At 41.3% G+C, this 19,737-nt stretch overlaps 1 protein-coding gene across 6 annotated transcripts in view; it reads right to left on the bottom strand.

The window, feature by feature from the left end:
* The window catches only part of TAOK3 (TAO kinase 3), a 233,799-nt gene that overhangs the window by 70,653 nt on the left and 143,409 nt on the right, over window positions 1-19,737 (bottom strand). For all 6 annotated transcript variants that reach the window (XM_074296609.1, XM_074296628.1, XM_074296646.1 and 3 more), the window contains 2 exons: window positions 14,962-15,129; window positions 7,982-8,188 (listed from right to left, as the gene is read on the bottom strand). In XM_074296609.1, the coding sequence (XP_074152710.1) occupies window positions 7,982-8,188; window positions 14,962-15,129 (375 nt within the window). The remainder of the gene's footprint in view (window positions 1-7,981; window positions 8,189-14,961; window positions 15,130-19,737) is intronic.

Here is a 19,737-nt window from a genome sequence, read left to right as displayed (position 1 = left end):
GAACCAAGAGCATGAGTGAATGAGTACATAAGGAAGTTAAGTATAGTGTAACATGTAGGCTAAACTGGACTGGAAGAGGTGGAGGCAGAAAGATTTGTTGGCAGGCTGTATTAAGGAAAGTGGTAATTAGGGTTAATGACAGGAAGTATTTGGTGTAGGAATGTGGACAAGGAATATTGTAGAAATATAACAACCAGCACTCAGTAAACAAATTATATTAAGTGACTAGCCTGAGGTCACACAGGCAGTAAGTTATTGAAGTTAGAATTTAGGAAAAACTGAGCCACAGTGACAAGAATAGGGCAACATTCATCCTTTTGGTCAGGGTGAGTTTTAGCAGTCTTCCCAACAGCAACCTGGGTGCTACCGACTGGGCAATACGTGTCTGCAGGAGCTTCATTTTGCTTATTCCCCCCACTCCTGCCCATGGGCCAGCAGTCTTCCACTATTAGGCTTAGAGCCGTGGAGGAGATGGACTCTCAGATGATAAAGAAATGCTTTTTTCCCCCATCTTTTGGGCCAACAACATCTCCCTTCCTTCCTCTTGCAAACAAAGAACCAGAAGAAGCACAACTTCCAGGCAATAGTGTGTGCTAAAGGAACAACAAGGTCAACAAAGGCACACCAGGTCTCTTAAATGATGCAATGTCTAATTGGGATCATGGAGATAATCCTAGTTTCTCTTAGAATAAACTAGAAGAAGGGATTTAAAAAGAAGTTTTAGGGGGCAGCTAGATGGTGCCATGGACAGAATATCAGCCCCAATTGCCTGGCCAAAAATAAAATCTCTAATTTATAAAGCGCTTTGAGATTCGCAAAATGCTTTGTTTACACATGCCATCCTCATAGCAATCCTGGGAAGCAGGTAATCCCAATTTGCATATGAAAAATTGATGAAAGAGGTCAAGGGACTTGTCTAGAATTATTCACTTAGCAAGGTTCTGAACTCAAATCTTTTTAATTTTGCTGAGGTAATTGGGGTTAAGGGACTTGCTCAGTGTCACACAGCTAGGAAGTGTTACATATCTGAGACTGGATTTGAACTCAGGTCCTCCTGACTCCAGGATCATTACTCTATCCATTACAGCCCCGCTGCTCATTTTTGAAATCTTGCTCCTGTTTTCTCAGGTCAGGAGAGTGACATTTGGAATGGAAGGCACAAAACAAAATTGGCTAACAGGAAGCTGATAACTAAATTAAGTAAGGTGATGGTAAGGGAGCACTAGCTCCCCAATTTCAGGTAGATGAATCACATTCCCTAGAGATGAATGACTCTTGAGTCACCATCTGCTGGTCTACCATGGGGAGGATGAGCCTCTAGTGAGCCTCAGGAACCAGTTATTAAAATCTTGACCACCTGTACTTTCACAGATCTGTAAAATGAGAACATTGATCTAGAAGACCTTCAAAGGTTTCTTCCAGCTCATACTACTGGTTCTATGCCTGGGGACGGGCAAGCATTGTTCAGTTTCCCAAAGGAGAAAGAGAATGGAACCTGTAAACAACAGTCAAGTGAGTTTGACTGATTCCTAGCAGAATTCTAGAATCCATCCATTATAGAGAGTGACCGAACATTTTGTCAATCCGTGTTGACAAAAGGTCAGCACGGCTTCAATCAGTTAATGCCAGACCAACTGTATTTCTAGGGAATGTATCTGATTGAATTTACCTAGATGGACTGATTTATTTTATTTTTTAAAGTTTTATTATGTATTTGTTTTCTTACAGCAGCCAGTACCTCTTCTCATTCAATGTTCCCACTGTAACCAAGAGAAACATCGGAGCAAAATCAACTGACCCCAAAACCCGATTGGACAACATATGCTACGTTCTGAATCCATTTTCTCTCTACCACTTTACTGATAAAAGAAAGCTATCAAGGACCAAGACTGAGCATTATGATTCATTAAAATTCAACCATCAATTAGAGTTGTTTTAATTTATGGCATTGTAATCATTGGGGAAACCATTCTTCCTCTTCTTCTTAGTCTGCCCTTCAGGATGCTTATATTTTTAGCAAAGCAATTTGATTAACTCTCATCCCATTTTTATGAAGAAGATGGAGAGATGGGGGGACAAGGTGATAATATAATTAGATTTAGAACTGATTGAATGGATGGATCCAAAGAGTAGTTATTTATGGTTTTATGAAGACATGGTAAAAGGTCTCCAGTGGAGTGCTCCAGGTTTCTGAGCTTGGTCCTGCATTATTTAACATTATATATATATATATAATATACTTTCACATTTTTAGACAATGCCCAAATGTTTTCAGAAAGTTAACATAGTGGATGACAAAGGCCGGATCCAGGAGGATATTGTCAGGCTTGAATGTTGGGCCAAATATAAAAATGATGAAATTCAATAGAGGTAAACGTAAAACCTTACATTGGGGTTGACAACAATCTGCACATATAAAAGGGAAAAAGCCATGGCTGGATAACAACTAAAAATAGCATGGGAGGTATTTGGTGGGCCATCAGCTCAATGTAATCAAACAATGAGATATGGCAATGATTACACTGTTTTGGGAGGTCATATTGCTGGTGATTTTCTGCCACACTTCTCCAAAAAAGCTTGGACAGCATTTAGAGGGGAAGAGCCTCTAAGGATGTATTCTGTCCTGGTTAAACTATATCCAGAGTATAGCATTTGGGTTTTAAGAAATGGATGACCTTGAGAGTGTCCACATTAGGATCAAACAGGATGGCAAAGGACCACGAGTTCATATTTTATTTAGATCAATCGAAGGAGATAGGGATATTTGGTTAGAGAAAGATTTTGGGGTAGGGGGAGAACATGATACCTCTGTTCAAGGATCTTTCTTTGTTTAATCCCAGAAAAAACAGTGATGAATTGAAACTGCAGAGAGGACAATTTAAGTTTGATTTAAGGATTGTCCCAAGTGGAATGGACACACTTTTGGATGGAGTGAGCTTCCCCTTCCCTAGGGATCTTAGGTCAAAGCTAGATGACCATTTCTTGTAGGTGTTGGGGACTCATTTTCAGGTAGGGTTTGGATTAAATGGCATCTGATGTCTTTTCCATCTCCAAAATTCTATGGTTTAATATCTCCTATTGAAGTTCACTGTATATCATTAGGGCTTTCCAAGATAACATGTTTTCTGATAAACTAAGTCAACGGGATGCCCAAACAACAAGACGACATTTTCTATGTAGGATGAATGCTTACCCACTTTGTTTTTTCTGTGTGGATTGTTAAGTTTATTTCTTTTAAGTAGCTTAGGGTCTCATTGAGGAGGCTCTGTAGTGTTGTCCAGTTTGAAGGAATCAGCAGAATATTATTGACCAGAAAGAAGAGATAGAAATTGTTACCATCTAAAGGGAATCTCTCTTCTGGTTTGTCTGGGTGTTGGGCATCTTTCAGGGCAGCAGAGAATACCATTTCTCATTTTATGTTCTTCTCCATTAGACTGGGATGTCCCTGAGAGCATGGCCTGTTTTTGCCTTTCCTTGTAGCATCAGGGTTTGGCACAGTGTATGGTACACAGTAGGTAGTTAATAAATACTTGTTGACTAATAGTCAAAAGGTTTCTGAATATTATTATCCTTATGGATGCATCTACCTGGAAGCTTATAACATGTATAGGGAACATGACTTGCTTTAGGAATTTAGTAAACACAACATATGTTTTCTGTACATTTGAATCACATGTGTGACTATGGAGATGTGGTTTACTATAGAAAATAAGCTGTGAAAACCTATTTCCTTACAGATTTTCATTAAGGATGACTTCAATACAAATCATCGTCATATTTTATAGTGATGAGAAAATAGGTATATAGTTTGGTAATCAATTCCTTCTTAAGTCGTTTTTGTTCATGATAACATCACTTAGGATTTTTAGATATTCTGAAAATTAATCCCCGAGTCTCTTCAAAACCATATCACCTCGAGCAGATTTCTTCTGGGTGTACTTGTATGTTCAGACATATGCATGGACAACATCTTGTTGGGGGAGTCTTGATGACTGTGTCTTCTACAGAATTAAATCTCCTTTTTTTTTAATCAACAAAAAATAAAACTTGTATTGCCATTGGCCAGCATCTCTCTCTGCTTGGCTAGCAGATAAAGCGTTTCCTGGTTGAGGGTTTCTCTGGCTCTACGGGCTTCCTCATTTTGGCAAGTAAGTGCTTTATATCAGTTAAACTTTTTAAGAAATTATGATTATCAAAATCACTATCTTTACTTTTACCCATTTACTCTTTCCCCTTTCTTTTCTTCTTTCTAGACTCTCTTGGGAATCTCGTTATTTCTACTAGATTTAAGGATCATTTACACAGGTAACTTCTAGACTAAACAGACTTTATTCTTGTCCTAAAATCTAGTCTTACATTTTCAATGAACTATCCTACAACCACCTCAAAATTAACACGTCCAAATCAAAACCGATTATCTTTCTTCCAAACTCATTCTTCTTCCAAACTTTTCTTTTTAGAACAGAAATATTTTCTTAGTCACCGAGTCTTGATACCTTGGAACCATCTTCAGTTCCATCTTCTACGTTATCCCACCCAGCTGCTAAGACTTTTAGACTTTATCTCCACAAAAGTTCTCACATCTGTTTCCTTCCTTCCACTCCTAAGAGCCATTATCCTCATTCAGGTCCATATCACTTCTTATCTCAAATATTGAATTACCTTCCTCCACTCCCCAAGAACAATTGCCTTCCCAAATTACAACTGGACTTACTTAAATAAGAATATATTTTTGAATGTAAGTTCCTTGAGACCAAGAATTATTTCATTTTTTTGTCTTAAATACTCAATCAACTGATAGATTGTTTTAGAGATACGATCTCATTTAATAGATTGGATTGAAGCTGTTTCTTTACTTTCCTTTTTTCAATTTTAGCTTTTGCTCTGACTTATCAAAGATATGACAGCTGATTCAGAAATGACTTCCTTTTCAGGAAATAGCCATTTCCTGTTTGTTTAAGATATGGACAATTTCATATTTTTTAATCGCATAGTTCAGTTTTTTAAGATATGGTCAATTTCATCTTTTTTTTTTTAATCAAATGATTCAGTTTGTTAAGATATGGGCAGTTTCATTTAAAAAAAAACATATGGACCAATGTGTTTAGATAAGGCCAATAACATTTAAAAATTAATCATGTAGTTCAGTTTAAGATACAGTCAATTTCACTTTTTTTTTTTTTAAATCATGTAGTTCAGTGTAAGATACAGTCAATTTCACTTTTTTTTTTAAAAAAAAATCATGTGGTTCAGTTTAAGAAAGAGTCAATTTCATTTAAAATTGATCTAGTTCACCTTTGTTAAGAGATGTCCAATTTAATTTTTTTCTGATTGTTTTCCCCAATTTTGGGATACTTTTATTTCAAGTTTTGAATTCCAAATTCTATCACTTTCTTCCTCCCTGAGATGATGAGCAATTAGATTTAGATTATACATATGCAATTATGTAAAGTATAAAGAAATTGGTTAACTGCTCTTGAGGAGTCAGGTACGCCACATACATTGACTGGTACTGAAAGAACTAAGGGATGAGCCATGACTGTCATCGTTTGAAACACTGTGGAGAAGTAGAGAGGCACTAGAAGGCTGGGGAAAAGCAAATGCTCTAATTTTTTTTTAAAGGAGGGGGGGGAGAGAAGAGAATGGAGCATGAATGCTCAGTCCTATGAGCTTGACTTTGACTATTGGTAAAATGCCAAAATATATTATTGAAGGGATAATTAGGAAATATTACAAAAAGTCAACAGTTTCATCAAAGTCACGAGAGACCAACCTTAGTGTGTATTTTTATTTTTTGATAGGTTAATAAAATATTGGCTCAGAGAAATACTGTATATAATTTGTCTAGATTTTATTTTCATTTCTTTTTATATGTACGATTGTCTTAAAAATTACCAATCATTTCCTTATACATCTATTCCTTATTGATGTCTTCTCTTCAACAACAAGAAAAACCCAACAATTGGCCAACAAAGCAGCTATATCTTAGATTTCTGGTGACATTCAAGGCCAATATTATCCTCTTCTCTACTGAGAAGAGGGAGGTGTGATTCACCATCAAAACCCAGATCACTCACTGCAATTGATCAGAATTCAGCAGCGTCTCATTTTCACTAAATGCTTTCTTGATTCTCTTTTCTTCACTGTGGATCACTTCATCCGGGTCTTCCTATGTTCCTTTGAATTCCTCATAATCATACATTTGTTAATTGCACAATTTTGGTGTACATATTTCCTAGATTTGGCAATACAAAATTGTTTTTTTCTCTTCCCCTCAGTCTATCATTCTTTTCTTGTGAAAAAGATGGAGAGAAATAAAAACAAAACAAAACAAAAAAACTTTCCTGATTGTTCTCTCTCCCTTTTTTGTTGTTTGTTTGATTTGTTTTTGTTTTTGTTTTGTTTTGTTTTTGGTGAGGCAATTGGGGTTAATCGACTTGTCTATGATGACATAGCTAGGAAGTGTTAAGTATCTGAGGCTTGACTTGAACTCAGGTCCTCCTGACTTCAGGGCTGGTGTTCTATCCACTGCATCATCCAGCTGTCCTTGTATTTACTTTTTGTAGCTCTTGTGTTTGCTTATTATATACAATGTAGAACGAAGTCTTCTTGAGATTACGGTCTGGACTAATTTTGGTTTTGTATTCCCAGTGCCTGACACATACTAAACACTAAATAAATGCCTATTTTAATTGATCTTAAGCAAACAATTCTATAATTTAGTAGGTTCGGAAATGGATGAATAATCAGACATAGAATATTGAGTAATGGTTTTATATCAGTTTAGAAAAGCTTTAGAAAGAAGTTTCCCCTTGGAGGGTTCCAGGAATCTGGAGAATTGAGTAAGGATGTGAAACGTGGATCTTGATAGGTTAGAGCACTGGGGCCAAATTTAGTAAGACAGAATTTATTAGGGGTAAAAGTTTAGTCTCGAAAGGCAGAACAAGGTAAGGACTGGGGGTCTAGCCTTGGAGTTGGAAGGCTTGGATTTTAAGACCTACTCATCACTTAAATTCTCAATTCCTCAGTCAACTCTTTGAAACTAAATTTAGAAATGAGATGTAAATTATCAATAATAGAACAAATGCCTCCCCCCACTCCGCCTGTAAAAAAGGAGGATTTCATTCTTGGGTTATAGAAATCAGCATTGTGAGTCCAAAATGGCAGGAAGCACGGCTACAAATAGTTTTTGTTTGAGAAAGACCTGGGGTGTTTAGAAGACGGAAAGCTCAATGGTTCAACAAGTCCCAGGGAGCCAAATAAGCTAAGCCATCTCAGGCCCTGTGGGGGCCTCGGTCCAAGTCCAGTTGGGGTGTTCAGTGTCTAGAAGCTGGCTCCCACCTGGACAAGGGTTCCCTTCTGGAGGGTCACATTTGGTACGGGCACCAAGTGCCCCACACACTAGAGCGTGATTTCAAGATATATGAGGATCGAACTACTGAGGAAAATGGGGTTGTTTAGACAAATGGAGGAAAGACAAATTGGGACTAAAGTGGCCATAATGATATTCAACTGTCCAAAGGTCAGTCCTATGGAAGGGAAATTAGAGAAGTTGTTTGGTCCTAGAGGGAAGAGCCAGAAACAGCGGGAGGACTCAAGTTCTGGGAGGAAACTCTCCCAGTCCTCCTTAAAGAAAGCTTCTTATTCTCTGCTCTCCTGTTTTGGTCTTTCCCCCAAGGATCTATCAACTTGTGGCCTTTGGACAAAGGATGGCTTCGCTCTGGAAGAGCGGGAAATGTTAGGGAAGACCTATGATGTCAGGGCTGATGTTTTAAGCCAGCTTTGCTGGGTCAGGTGGGTGAGACCGTGAAGAGGGAGACGTTGTAAGAAGCGGGTGAGAAGATGGGCAAGTCTCCCCCAGCCTCCAGGCCGGGGGGCTCCCACTTACTCTGAGGCGCTCCGGCTGAGAGCTCGGCGGCTTGAGCTACCCCCTCACAGGATGGGTCCTGGAGGGCACCGCGGAGTGCGGCCCCCGACCTACCTTCTTGTGCGCCACAGAGGGGGTGGAACTAATGGAGCCGTCGTCGTCGAGGGGCGCGAGCATGTCGGAGCCGCTCTCCTCCAGCACCTCCTGCATGCTGTTAACACTGCTGCTCTGACTGCCCGTGCTCACAGACACGCTCGGGATGGAGTGATTGCTGCCCAGGCTGTCCATGTTTATGCTCAGGCTTGTTCCATGTTCACTCTCCTATAAAAACGGGCATCGGGGTTAAAAGAAAAAAAAAAAAGGAAGACTGGAGAGAAAAGTGACAATCCATTGACTGAGCTATTAAACCCACTCAATTCTGCAGCGCCAAGTAGATTTTCTGCAAAATCTGCAAAGATAAAACTTTTTATGTGGTGGCCTCTGCCTCCCATCTCCAGGCGTCTCAGATCCACTCGTCCGTCTTCCCCAGAGGCCGCTCTGGATGGGGGTCGTAAGGTTCTGAGAGCCACCGGCCTGGGCTCCCCCTTCGTGCCCAGCTGTCTTACAGAGACCAGCAGAGCGGACGGAAGCCTTCTGAAAGGACTCGCCGGCAGCTTTGTGATGAGGCCTGCTGAGCCTCTGGGACCCCCGAAGTGGCCGAGGAGAGCTTCGGGGCCTGGAGAATCAGAGTGACCGGCAACAGCAATGGCTAACGTGTCTATAGCGACGGAAGGTTTGCAGGATGCTCTACGGTTATTTCTTTTGATTCTCCGATTACTATCAAAAGTGGGTGCTAATATGATCTACATTTTACATCTGAGGAAACTGAGGCAGACAGAGATTCAGTGATTTACCCAGGGTCGTAGTGACTGTCTGTTTGAGGCTGGATTTGAACTCAGGTTCTCCTGGCTCCAGGCCCAGTGATCTATCTAATGTGCATTAAAACTAAAGCAATGCCTCAAGGAAAGGAAGACTTAAATAGAAAGGAAGGAAGACAGAAATCTTGAGTAAGATAAGCGTTTCTTCTGTAGGAAATAATGAATGACTTCAACAATGGAAATTTAATTTATAATAAGAGCTCACTTTCTTCATCACAACCCTGGAAGTGTAAATACTCTCAGCTCCATTTCCTAGTTGTAGAAACTGAGACACAGAGAGGTAAAGTGATTTTCCTAAGAGTTGGTAAGTTTCTAAGTCAAAACTTGATCCCATATTCACTGCTTTTTCATTATAAAAAATCTTATTGAATGAGTATATGATGGGGGTTGAGGTCCCTTTAAGATTCCTTTCTAATTGCCCCAACCCATGGCTGAAATTGATTCACAAATCCTGGTCAAAGGCACCCTTTGAATATCTGGGTCCAGCCCCCGCTATCAGCTCAGCTTCCCCCAGCCCTCACCTGATCTGAGCTAACTGAAAAGCCCACCAAGAATTTAGGGGTACCGCCCATCATCTTCTAGGTATAAAAGAAACGAGCCAAAGCGCTCTCAGGGCAGGAGCCCTCCCAGCCAACACATGGTATCCTTCTGGCCATATAAGGGTTCCTGCCCGCCCAGCAGCCACCTCTGGCCCTGGCATCTTTCTAACTGAGCCTTCTAAATTCCTACAATAAACCTTTTATTTATCAATCTAGGTTTTCGGGCCTGTAAATTCATTTACAGGGGACACTGCGCCTCATGGGATTATCTTATTATCTATGCACTGAGAAATGGGGTTCCCCCTTTCCTTTCTCTCATTATATAGATTGTTTCATTTATGTGTTTGTATCTTTAGTACCAGGAATACAAAACACACTTAATAAAATGCTCCATCCACCATTCTACCACCTATTTGGTCTTATCTATCAAGTATCTCTCTATCATTTTTTATCTGTCTACTTTATCTGTCAAATCTGTCTCTTATCCATCCATCTGTCTATTTATCCATCCATCCATCCATTTATACATCTATTTACCCATCCGTCCATTCATTTATACATGTCTTTTTATCCATCCATTTATACATCTATTTATCATCCATCCATCCATTTATCCATCCTTGTATTCATCCATCCATTTATCCATCTGCCTATTTATCCATCCTTCCAGCCTTTACACTAGTTAAACTGGCCTTCCTGATGTAGCTCAGACCCATCATCCCATCTCCCTTCTCTGGATCTTGGCCCACAAGATGCCTGGCCTGGGATCTGGAGAGAGCCAGATCTCTGCTTCTTAGATTATCATTTCCATTGAAGCCAAGCTTAAACCTTATCCCCTACAGAAGAAGCCTTGCATGACCCCTCGGCTGCAGGGTCTCCCCTTCTCTTGAAATGGGGGGTGATTCTCTGGGCTCTCTGCGTGCCCTGATGGAAGGCAGCTAGCTCTCTACCCTCTTTGTACCTGCACCCTCTGCTCCATAGACAGGAGGCTCTTTACGAATGCGGTTCCCTTCCTTGGGTGAGATGCTGGAGGAGTCAGTAAGACAAATAAGAGAATGCAGCTGTGAGACAACTGTGCACAAACAAGCAACACTGCGCTGGACCTCTGAACCTCTCCTATGCATTTCTGTTCCACCAGAGACCAGGGATGGAGGAAGGACGACTTCCAGTCAGGGGTGTCGGGGAAGGCGCCCCCATCACTGAGGATGGGAGGCTATCCAGGCTTCCAGGCCTGGAAAAACTTCAAGGCAAGGCCGGTGAGGGAGCAATGCAGGTGGCGTGCCGGCTTAGAGCCAGGCAGGGATGTGGCAGGATGGACAGAGGGAAATGCATGAGGAGAGGGAGAGAGAAAGTACCATGAAATAAGGCTGGAAGAAATGGCTGTGGTCAGACCATGGGGGACCTTAAACGCCAGAATGGAGACTCTGGACTTTGCTGGTAGGCAGAAGGCACCAGGAGGGGCTTTTAACAGGCAGATAACTCTGGGAGAGGCAGCTTGGCGGCACAGCCTATAGAGCAGGGGGCTTAGAGGCAAGAGGACCTGAGTTCAAATCCTGCTACACATACCTAGAGTTCAAAGGCCCTGGGAATCTTCATAATCTCTGTGGGCCTTAGGTTCCTCATCTGTGAAATGGCGATATGATGATGATCATGGCATCTACCTCCCAGGGTTGTTGGGAAGACCAAAGGAAATAGAATGCTTTGCAAACCTTAAAACATAAGAGCATGGGCTGGAATGGGGAAAACAGGAGACTGGTTAAGAGATCGCTCATAGTAAGAGGTCAGGTGCGTGGAGTAAGGAAGGAATAGGGAAGATAAAAGTAAGAATGAATGACAGAGATACTGTGGAAGCACAAAATGGACATCTCTGGGCCACTGATCAAATATGGCAGGTAAGCCAGAGGGAGGAGTCAAAGCTGGATCCCAAGTAGCTTGAGGGCCGGGAGAGTTAAAGGAAGGAGTGTGTGTGTATGTGTGTGTGTGTGTGTGTGTGTGTGTGTGTGTGTGTGTGTGTGTGTGTGTGTGTGTATAAATTAAACTAACTGTTACACATCACAGACCTGGAGCTGGAAGGGCCTTCTAAGCCCCTCAGTCCAACTCATCATTTGATGGCCGAGGGCACCGGGGCCCTAAGCGCCAAAGCCGGGGGTCCGGAGTCCCATCTGAGCTGGATCTCACTAGCCGCCGCAGCAAGCTCCTCTGCCACCTGGGAGGGATATCAGATTCTTCTCTCCTCCAAGTAAGGAGGAGCTCTATCGTGCCAATAAGGAGGAGCTCTATTGTGCCGCTGTGCAGTTTGTTCTGCATTCTGGACCGGGACTTGGTGAAAGACATTATGGGAAACTTTAAAGGGTCTAATGTGAGGCATTAACTGGGGTCTATGACCTTGTTTAAAACACCCACAGACACACGGATCTCTGTTGTCTCTCTATGAAAATTTGGTAATTTATGCATCGAGAAACATTATTCTGAGAAGGGTCTCTGCATTTCCCTCTGTGTGAAAGAGGCCCAGGGTACAAAAACATTAAGACCCTTTCCTGAAGTCCATAATAACAATAGCTAACGTTGGTCCAGCACTTCGAGGTTTGCAAAGGGCTTTATGTGTTATCTCATTTGGTGTCCATTAAAGCTGTTTTAATGAGAGGCAGAATGGAGAACCCGGGTTCGGCCTTGCGACCTGGGACTTTAGGCAAGACTGAGCTGCGCGGAAAGGGTCCGGTCTGCATTAACAGAGTTTCCTCCCCTGGGTGTTCCCCACACCAATAAAGGGACAAGGAGACTCCCTGACCTGCTCTCCCTCCAGATACAACTTAAAATAAAACTAGTTACACAGGCCGGTTGGGTGTAATTTTATTGCATTCATCTGCTGATCACTCCTAGCACTGGAAATCAATGGAATGGATAGATATGGACAGTCTACAAGAGTGAAAAAGGAAGAAAAAGTAATAAGCATTTATTAAGCACCTCCTATATGCCAGGCACTGTGCTAAGCGCTTTACAAAAACTATCTCATTCCATTCTCACAACCACCTTGGGATGTAAGCATTATTGTCACCCTCATTTTAAAGTTGAGGAAACCAAGGCAAGCAGGGGTTAAAGCGCCTTGCCAGGCAGGGCCATGCAGCTAGAAAGCCGAGTCTGAGGCTGGATTTGAATTCAGATCTTCTTGACTCCAGGCCCAGTGCTCTCTCATGATTTTCCATTATTTATTTTTTTCTGTTTTCCTTTGATGAGAGGTTCTTACTCTTTTATAGTGTCATGGACTGCTTTGGCAGTCTGATAAAAGCCTATTAAAGGCAAAAAAAAAAATCATGAAGGATTAGGAGAGAAACCAATTAAATTTTCATATGTATGTATGTAGGGATCTTTGTATCTATCTGTCTATTAAAACCACAAGAGGCAGTTCCCAAGCTGCTGACCTGTGCTTTATGCTTCCAAAGTCTGGTTCCCTTCAGAGCAATATTACTCACTAGGATAAGTATATCCTGACTCTGAGTTCCTCACAACCCTCACCCTGCTTATACTTCTCCCGTGCATTTATCACATCCATCCTTGTCGTCGAGTCACTTGTGGATGCGTTTATTTCCCTGCGCTGCACTAGAAACTCCTCCAGAGGACGGACTGTGTCTTATATTATTCTTCTCTTTCCACTTACAGCACGATTCTTTTAAAATTTGTTATAATTCTTTAAAAAATTACTTTCCAGGCCTACAGGAACTAATGCCGAGTGAAGTAAGTGGAACCGAGAGAACATGGTACACAGGAACAACAAGATCATGTGATGATCAACTCTGATGGACATGGCTCTTTTCAACAATGAGGTGTTTCAAGGCCACTCTAACAGACTTGTGATGGAGAGGGCCGTCTGCATCCAGAGAGAGGACCATGGGGACTGAATGTGGGTCAAAATACAGTATTTTCACCTTTTGTTGTTCTTGTTGTGTGTTTGCTTTTTTTTTTCCTTTTGATTTGATTTTTCTCGTACAACATGACAAATATGGAAATATGGTTAAAAGAATTGCACGTATTTAACATATCAGATTGCTTTGTTGTCTTGGGGAGGGGAGGAGGTGAGGAGAAAAAATTGGAACATAAAATTTTACAAAAATGAATGTTGAAAATGTTATTTAGAAAAATAAAATACTTTTGAGAAAATTGCTTTCCATCTACTCTGTTTATATCTTATGATATCAATATATGTCAATCTCCCTCTTCCCTCCCTTTCTCTTGTTCTTTCTCTCCTAGCAGGCAGGGAACTCAGTGTTCACAACACTGGGCCTGTAGTCAAGAAGACTAATCTTGGGTTCAAATCCAGTACTAGATGCTTGCTAGCTGTGTAAGCCTGGAAAGTCACTTTCCCCTTTTTGTCATAGTTTATTTACCGATCAAATAGGTTGGAGAAGGAAAGGGCAACCCTTTTCAGCATCTTTGCCAAGAAATCACCAAATAGGGTCCTAAAGAGTCAGACATGATTGAAACTAAACAACAACAATTCGTCTATCTTCTATTTCTGTCTCTCTAGTTTTATGATCTATCTAAATTTATGTAGATATTGTCTCCCCCGTTAGAATCTCAGCTCCTACAGGGCAGGGATGCTTTTTGCATTTTTTTTTTTAGATGCCTAGTGCGTAACACAAATGCCCAGCAAATACTAAGTGCTTAATATATGCTGGTTGATTGAGTAGTTTGGGACCTGTGAGTTCACTACTGGAAAGCTGCTTGGGATCAGACTAGGTGTGTCAGACACAGAATTGAATCCAGCACTTACTTCTGTTTTCCAAGACTGGCTCTCCCTCCCCCTTTTATCTGCCTGAAATCCCACGGCTCAGAGCAGACATTTACTAAACGTTCATTTGAACCGAACCACAACCAGTGGAATGGAAGACCAGTTGGAAGGATGACTGGTCTGAGGAGGAAGCAGGTTCGGCCCTCAGAATTTGCTATGTTTGGTGTGGGAGTGGGATAACAAACATTTCTCATCGATTTTAGGGCCTGGTACAGTTTTCTGAATTACATTTTTGTACCAATAGGAGGCAGCATGAGAGAGTACAAAGAACGTTATCTCTAGAGTCTGTGGTCCAGAGCTGCTCAGGATGCTTGCTGACCCACGTGACTTAGGAAAGCCCATTTCCTGCCTGTGTGGCCTAGGGGAAGCCGCCTTCCTTCCCTCGGCCTGGTCCTCAGCTTCAGACAAAGCAAAGGCCTGTACCCAACCTCAGGAGCCTGATTCCTGCCCTGGACAAACCACCCAAGTCGAGCCAGGTTCAGTTTCCCCCATGTAAAATGGGGATAGAATGAGCAGCCATCTCCCAGGTGGTCAATGCAGATCATTTTGCATACTTTAGACACTGCATTTTTTGATGGTGGTGATGGGGGCAACGTGGGATGAAATGGCTTCGGGGACTCCTTCCAGTTCTAGAGCCAGGGTCTTATGGATGATAGCTAATATCATAGTCTTGTATTCTTTTATTTTTAAGAGAAAGACTAAGATGGATTCCCTCTCCACTTGGAAGTGATAACGGATGTTAGAAACAAATCAGACAGGTGCAAATCAGAGAAAGTCTCTTCTTCTGGCCCGACTCGGGACGAGCCAACGCGCCGCACCCTCCTCTTACCCACCCCCAAAGGCTGAACCTACTTCTTCATCCTCTTGTGACTCATTCAAGGGTCCGTTCCGGGTCTCTTGGAACAGGATTTTCTTCATTTTTCGATACTGTAAATTGTCCAGCTCACGAACGGCATCTTTCGTCCTCTGTATGAGGTCAATTAGGACCCGCAGTGGCCGATCTCGCCGTACAAAGTCATGCTGAATGAAGGATAAAAAGAAGCAGAGATGGGTGGTCATGGAACATTTGGCGTCTGTCATGTGTGCAGAAGAAAATAAATGTAGTTCCTTAAGGCAGTTGGGTGGATTTTTGCAGATAGTTATTACCCCCTACCCAGCATGCAAAAACCAAATGGGAATGAGGATTATTTTCTTATTTTTTTTTCCCCTAAAACTACGACAGGTTCCTGTTCTAGGATTTAGGTTAAAATGACTAAGGCTAATCTAATCAACCATAGTAGTGCCAAAAAGATGAGAACTCGATAAGGTGGTAAACCTTTTTCTTCCTTGTCTGGAATTGCAAAAGAAAAGAGGAACTTTCCCTACAACTGCTGCGAAAAACCTCTTATTTTCATCAAGGCCCTGAAGTCACCCTTTTCCCAATAACCTTCAGATTACAGTCTATCATATTGCACTGAGAAGATTAAGACCAACTGACAGGTCCTCCCACACTGCCCTCCTTTATGCTTTGACATCCCTCTGTATCTTTTTTCCTAGTAATAATACTAATAGCTGGCCTTTATATAGGATGGTAATGTTCAAAGAGCACTTTATATATGTGATTCCACTTGTTCCTCAGTAATCCAGTGAGTTAGGTCCTATATTATTATTCCCATCTTATAGGTAAGAAAACTGAGGTTGACACAAGTTGCGCTTCCCTTTTTGATTCAATATCTGAAAATTAAGTGTAATTAGAAACTGTACTGGTACCATAATTCAATCTCACCAATTGTCCCTATCCCTCCCCATCCTCCACCCCTAAATCATCATCTTTCTATCTAATTCTCTCTTCGCAACTTCCTGATTTTGGCCACTGGTATCAGCATTGTTCCAGGCCTGAAATCCAGGAGTCATCGTTCTTCCAATTTAATTGTCACGTTTGGATGTTAACTGGGAAGACAGGTGACACAGTGGATAGGGTGATGGGCCTGGAGTCAGGAAGGCTCATCTTTGTGATTTTAAACCTGGCCTCACATACATATTAGCCTTGTTTGCCTCAGTTTCCTCATCTGTCAAATGAGCCGGAGGAGGAAATGACAAATTACTGTCATATCTCTGCCGGGAAAACCCTCCAATGTGGTCCGAAGAACAGGGACCAACCGAGAATGACTGAACCAAACCAAAATATCCATTATTTTCACCTGTCAGAGGAGGCACTGACTATATGTTGAACTAAATAGTCTTTCTGCTTCCACTTTTTGAGGATGCTCAATAAATGTCCATCTGAACTGAGTTCCAACCAATAGTAATGGAAGACCTCCTGGAAGGATGATTGTTTTTAGGGAAAGGCAGCACAGAATTCAATACTGGCTCTGGGCAAACCTACAGAAAGCTGCCAGATGAGATTTCCTACAGGACAATTCAAATATGTCGATTTTTTGGTTCCAAACCTTCTAAGAAGACCCAGTCTCCTAACAGGTCTAACACACACTCCCGATTCTCCATGAAGTAGGTGCTTAACAAATGCTCGCTGCTTGTTTCACCAATAGGGGGTTGGTTCTTCCTTTCCCAGAACTCCTAGCAATAATTTGCCTAGTAATAATCATCATCATCATAACTAGCATTTACATAGCGCCCACTGTGCTAAGCAATTTAGAAGTTATTACATTATGTGATCCTTGGTGGTGGAGATGCTATTATGATCCTTATTTTAGGGATGAGGAAACTGAGGCAAACAGGTTAAACGACATGCCCAAGACAGTGGTGTCTCAGGCTGAATTTGAACTCAGGTCTTCCTGACTCCAGCCCAGTGCTCTCTATGAAATTTTGTGTTATTGCTATGGATGGACTTGAGTTATTGCCTACCAGATCATAGACTCCCTGATGGGGGGCTGTGCCTTCCTCATCTTTGCATCTTCTCTGATGGCTAGCATAGCACTTTAAGAATAGTTAGATGTGCAAAAAAGTCAGTTTAATTTAACTGAAGGTTTAAGAAATGAAAATACCAAATTAAAACCCTTTGACTGAAAATTAGAGACCTCAAGAAGGGGCCACCAACAGACAGAGGGGAAGAAGTAATCAGGGCATGTTACATTTATTTGATGGCACTGAGAGAGGTGCGTAAGAGCCTCTGTTAATAATTCTTGTTTTGCAAGGCCAGTGGCTTCAGAGTAAAAATAGGTGAGATGGAGGAAACTACCCAGTGACAAAATGGTCAGTAAAAAGTTAACTTTATGGGGGCAGCTAGGTGGCGCAATGGATAGAGCACCAGCCTTGAATTCAGGAGGACCCGAGTTCAAATCTGGTCTCAGACACTTAACACTCCCTAGCTGTGTGACCCTGGGCAAGTCACTTAACCCCAGCCTGGGGGGGGGGGGGGGAAGTTAGCCTTATGAGGAGGCAACATACACTGATGAAGTCTTGGTAGTATGCTAACTATGAAATCTTAATATGTATCATAAAAATAATCCATCTATTCCACAGTCGTGATCTGGGAAGTCATCAGATTCACTGCCCCCACTATTTCAAAAGAACAGAAGGGCTTCTGGGTCACACAAAGCCTTTCTCGATCCCCTTAATGCAGGTCCCTTCATCTGCTGATTTTCTCCAATTTCTCCTGTTTATAGTTTGTACATAAGTGTGCATGCTGATCCCTGTTAGACCATAAGCTTTTCGAGGACAGGGATTGGTTTTTGCCTCTTTGTATGCCCTTAGCACAGTGTCTCACACAGGAAACACTTAATAAGTGTTTTTTATTAACCAAATGACATCAGAAATCAGGAAAATAAACATTTTGGCCAGATGTAGCTTAGCTTGAAGACAGGCTTTGGGTATACCCATTAAAGCACACACGGGCTCTTCACATGTGAAGACGAATACAGATCCTTGCTTGCACGAGGACCAGAAGGCCAGCAATACTCACAATTAAAAGCTGTTTCAAAAATAAATGGCTATTTCCCCCAAAATGGCAAATACATTTTTTTTTTGTTTCTGATGTGAAAAAGTAGGAAACGGTCATAAACATAGTTGAAGAGGCCTTGTGTTGATGGGAAAGCAGCCTTAAGTCAGATGTTACACAGAACTATTATTTTTTTCTTCAATCCATACCCAAAACAAGTACTTACAGATTAATGATTTCAGAATGAGCATAGAAAAATAGATAACACTATGAATAAATATTCCACAATGAATTGCTGTCGTCAACAAGTATTCATCAAGTGCCTACTTTTGTTCCAGGTATTATGCCAGGCACTAAGGAGCGGGAAGAGATCGTTCGCCTTCAATTCATCCAACACATCCCTGTGTTTCCGTTATTCTGGATAACTTTCCCATTAATGTGGATCAAAACCCCTCTAGGGAAGCCTCAGTAGACATTTTTATGAGCTTCCTTTCTTTTCCTTTCATTTCTTCCAGATCTCGTACAGCCGATAATTTTTTAGCGATATGCTTCTTTGAATGGAGCTATGCTAGTTCTTAAGGTGATAGTCCACTGGTAGACTTGGACCCAAAGACAATCTAGCGTAGTAGGATCTGCTGGAAATCATGTGCTGCTGGGGCAGTTTTTGAGAAACGTGGGCCGTCTACATCCCATGATAATACCTATGAGAAGGACTTTAATGGGACTATGGTAAAGTAAAGTAAAGTAAGTAAAATTTTTAACCTTTCCTACATAGACTAACGCATTGTTGGCGGGCCTGCGAGTTAGCCGTGTCACCCTGGAAAGTATTTTGAAACTACCCTCCAAAAGTCATTAGTCTGTGCACTCCCTTTGACACAACAAAATGGGAAAGAAGGGGTATTCTGGGTATATTGAACACAAAGATATGATCAAAAGCCTTAAGAAGAGGTTGGATGAAAAAAAGAAAAAGGAAGAGCTGGCAAATAATTATACTCCATTAAATTGCAATTTTTATAAGAGATTAATGCGATCTAGGCATTCATTCTAAATGGATTGACCCTTGCCTCATTGTACAATAATTCTCTTATACTCTCTTACTTCTTATAATTTCATTTTTATTCTGCACTTAAGAAACACTAAATGAAATGGGTATTTCCATATACATGGTAGAACAGAAAAGTGGGTTGTACAAGAAACTAAAGCTTTTTATTATGTATGGGTTGTTTTCCCTTTTAAATATACAATGAGTTCAGGCTATAACTCTCTAAAATATCTTGCTAATTTATGGTTCTTTTTGGTTTTCCTTCTGTTCTCTTCTTTGAAATAAAAAAAATGTCTCCATGTTTCTTTTCTTTCTTTTGCTACCTTATTTCTATCCTCCTACCCTGTCAAAGACACATCTTATTTTTGCATCTTAATCTATCACCTCTCTGTTCAAGGATGGATAACATACTTCATTGATAGTTTTCTAGAATTTTAATTGGTCACTGCATTAATCTGAGCGCTCAAGTCTTTCTGAGTCTTTACTACCTTCCTTTTCTACCCATATTTTGAAGACCAATTTGAATCTACCTCCTCCATGAAGGCTTCCTTAATGTCTCTGATTTGTAATAGCCTTTCTTCTCACTGAGAGAGATTTTTGTTTACCCAAAATCACAGAACTTGGAGTAGGGAGGTCACTGAGTATGACTTAAAGGTGAAAAGGAATCCCTTCTTCAATATACCTAACAGGTAGCTATCCAGCCTTTGCT

Source organism: Sminthopsis crassicaudata, chromosome 1 (assembly GCF_048593235.1).
Source record: "Sminthopsis crassicaudata isolate SCR6 chromosome 1, ASM4859323v1, whole genome shotgun sequence".
Lineage (NCBI taxonomy): Eukaryota > Metazoa > Chordata > Mammalia > Dasyuromorphia > Dasyuridae > Sminthopsis > Sminthopsis crassicaudata.
Note: the sequence above shows the minus strand (reverse complement) of the source record. Positions and strands in the feature narration are given on the sequence as shown.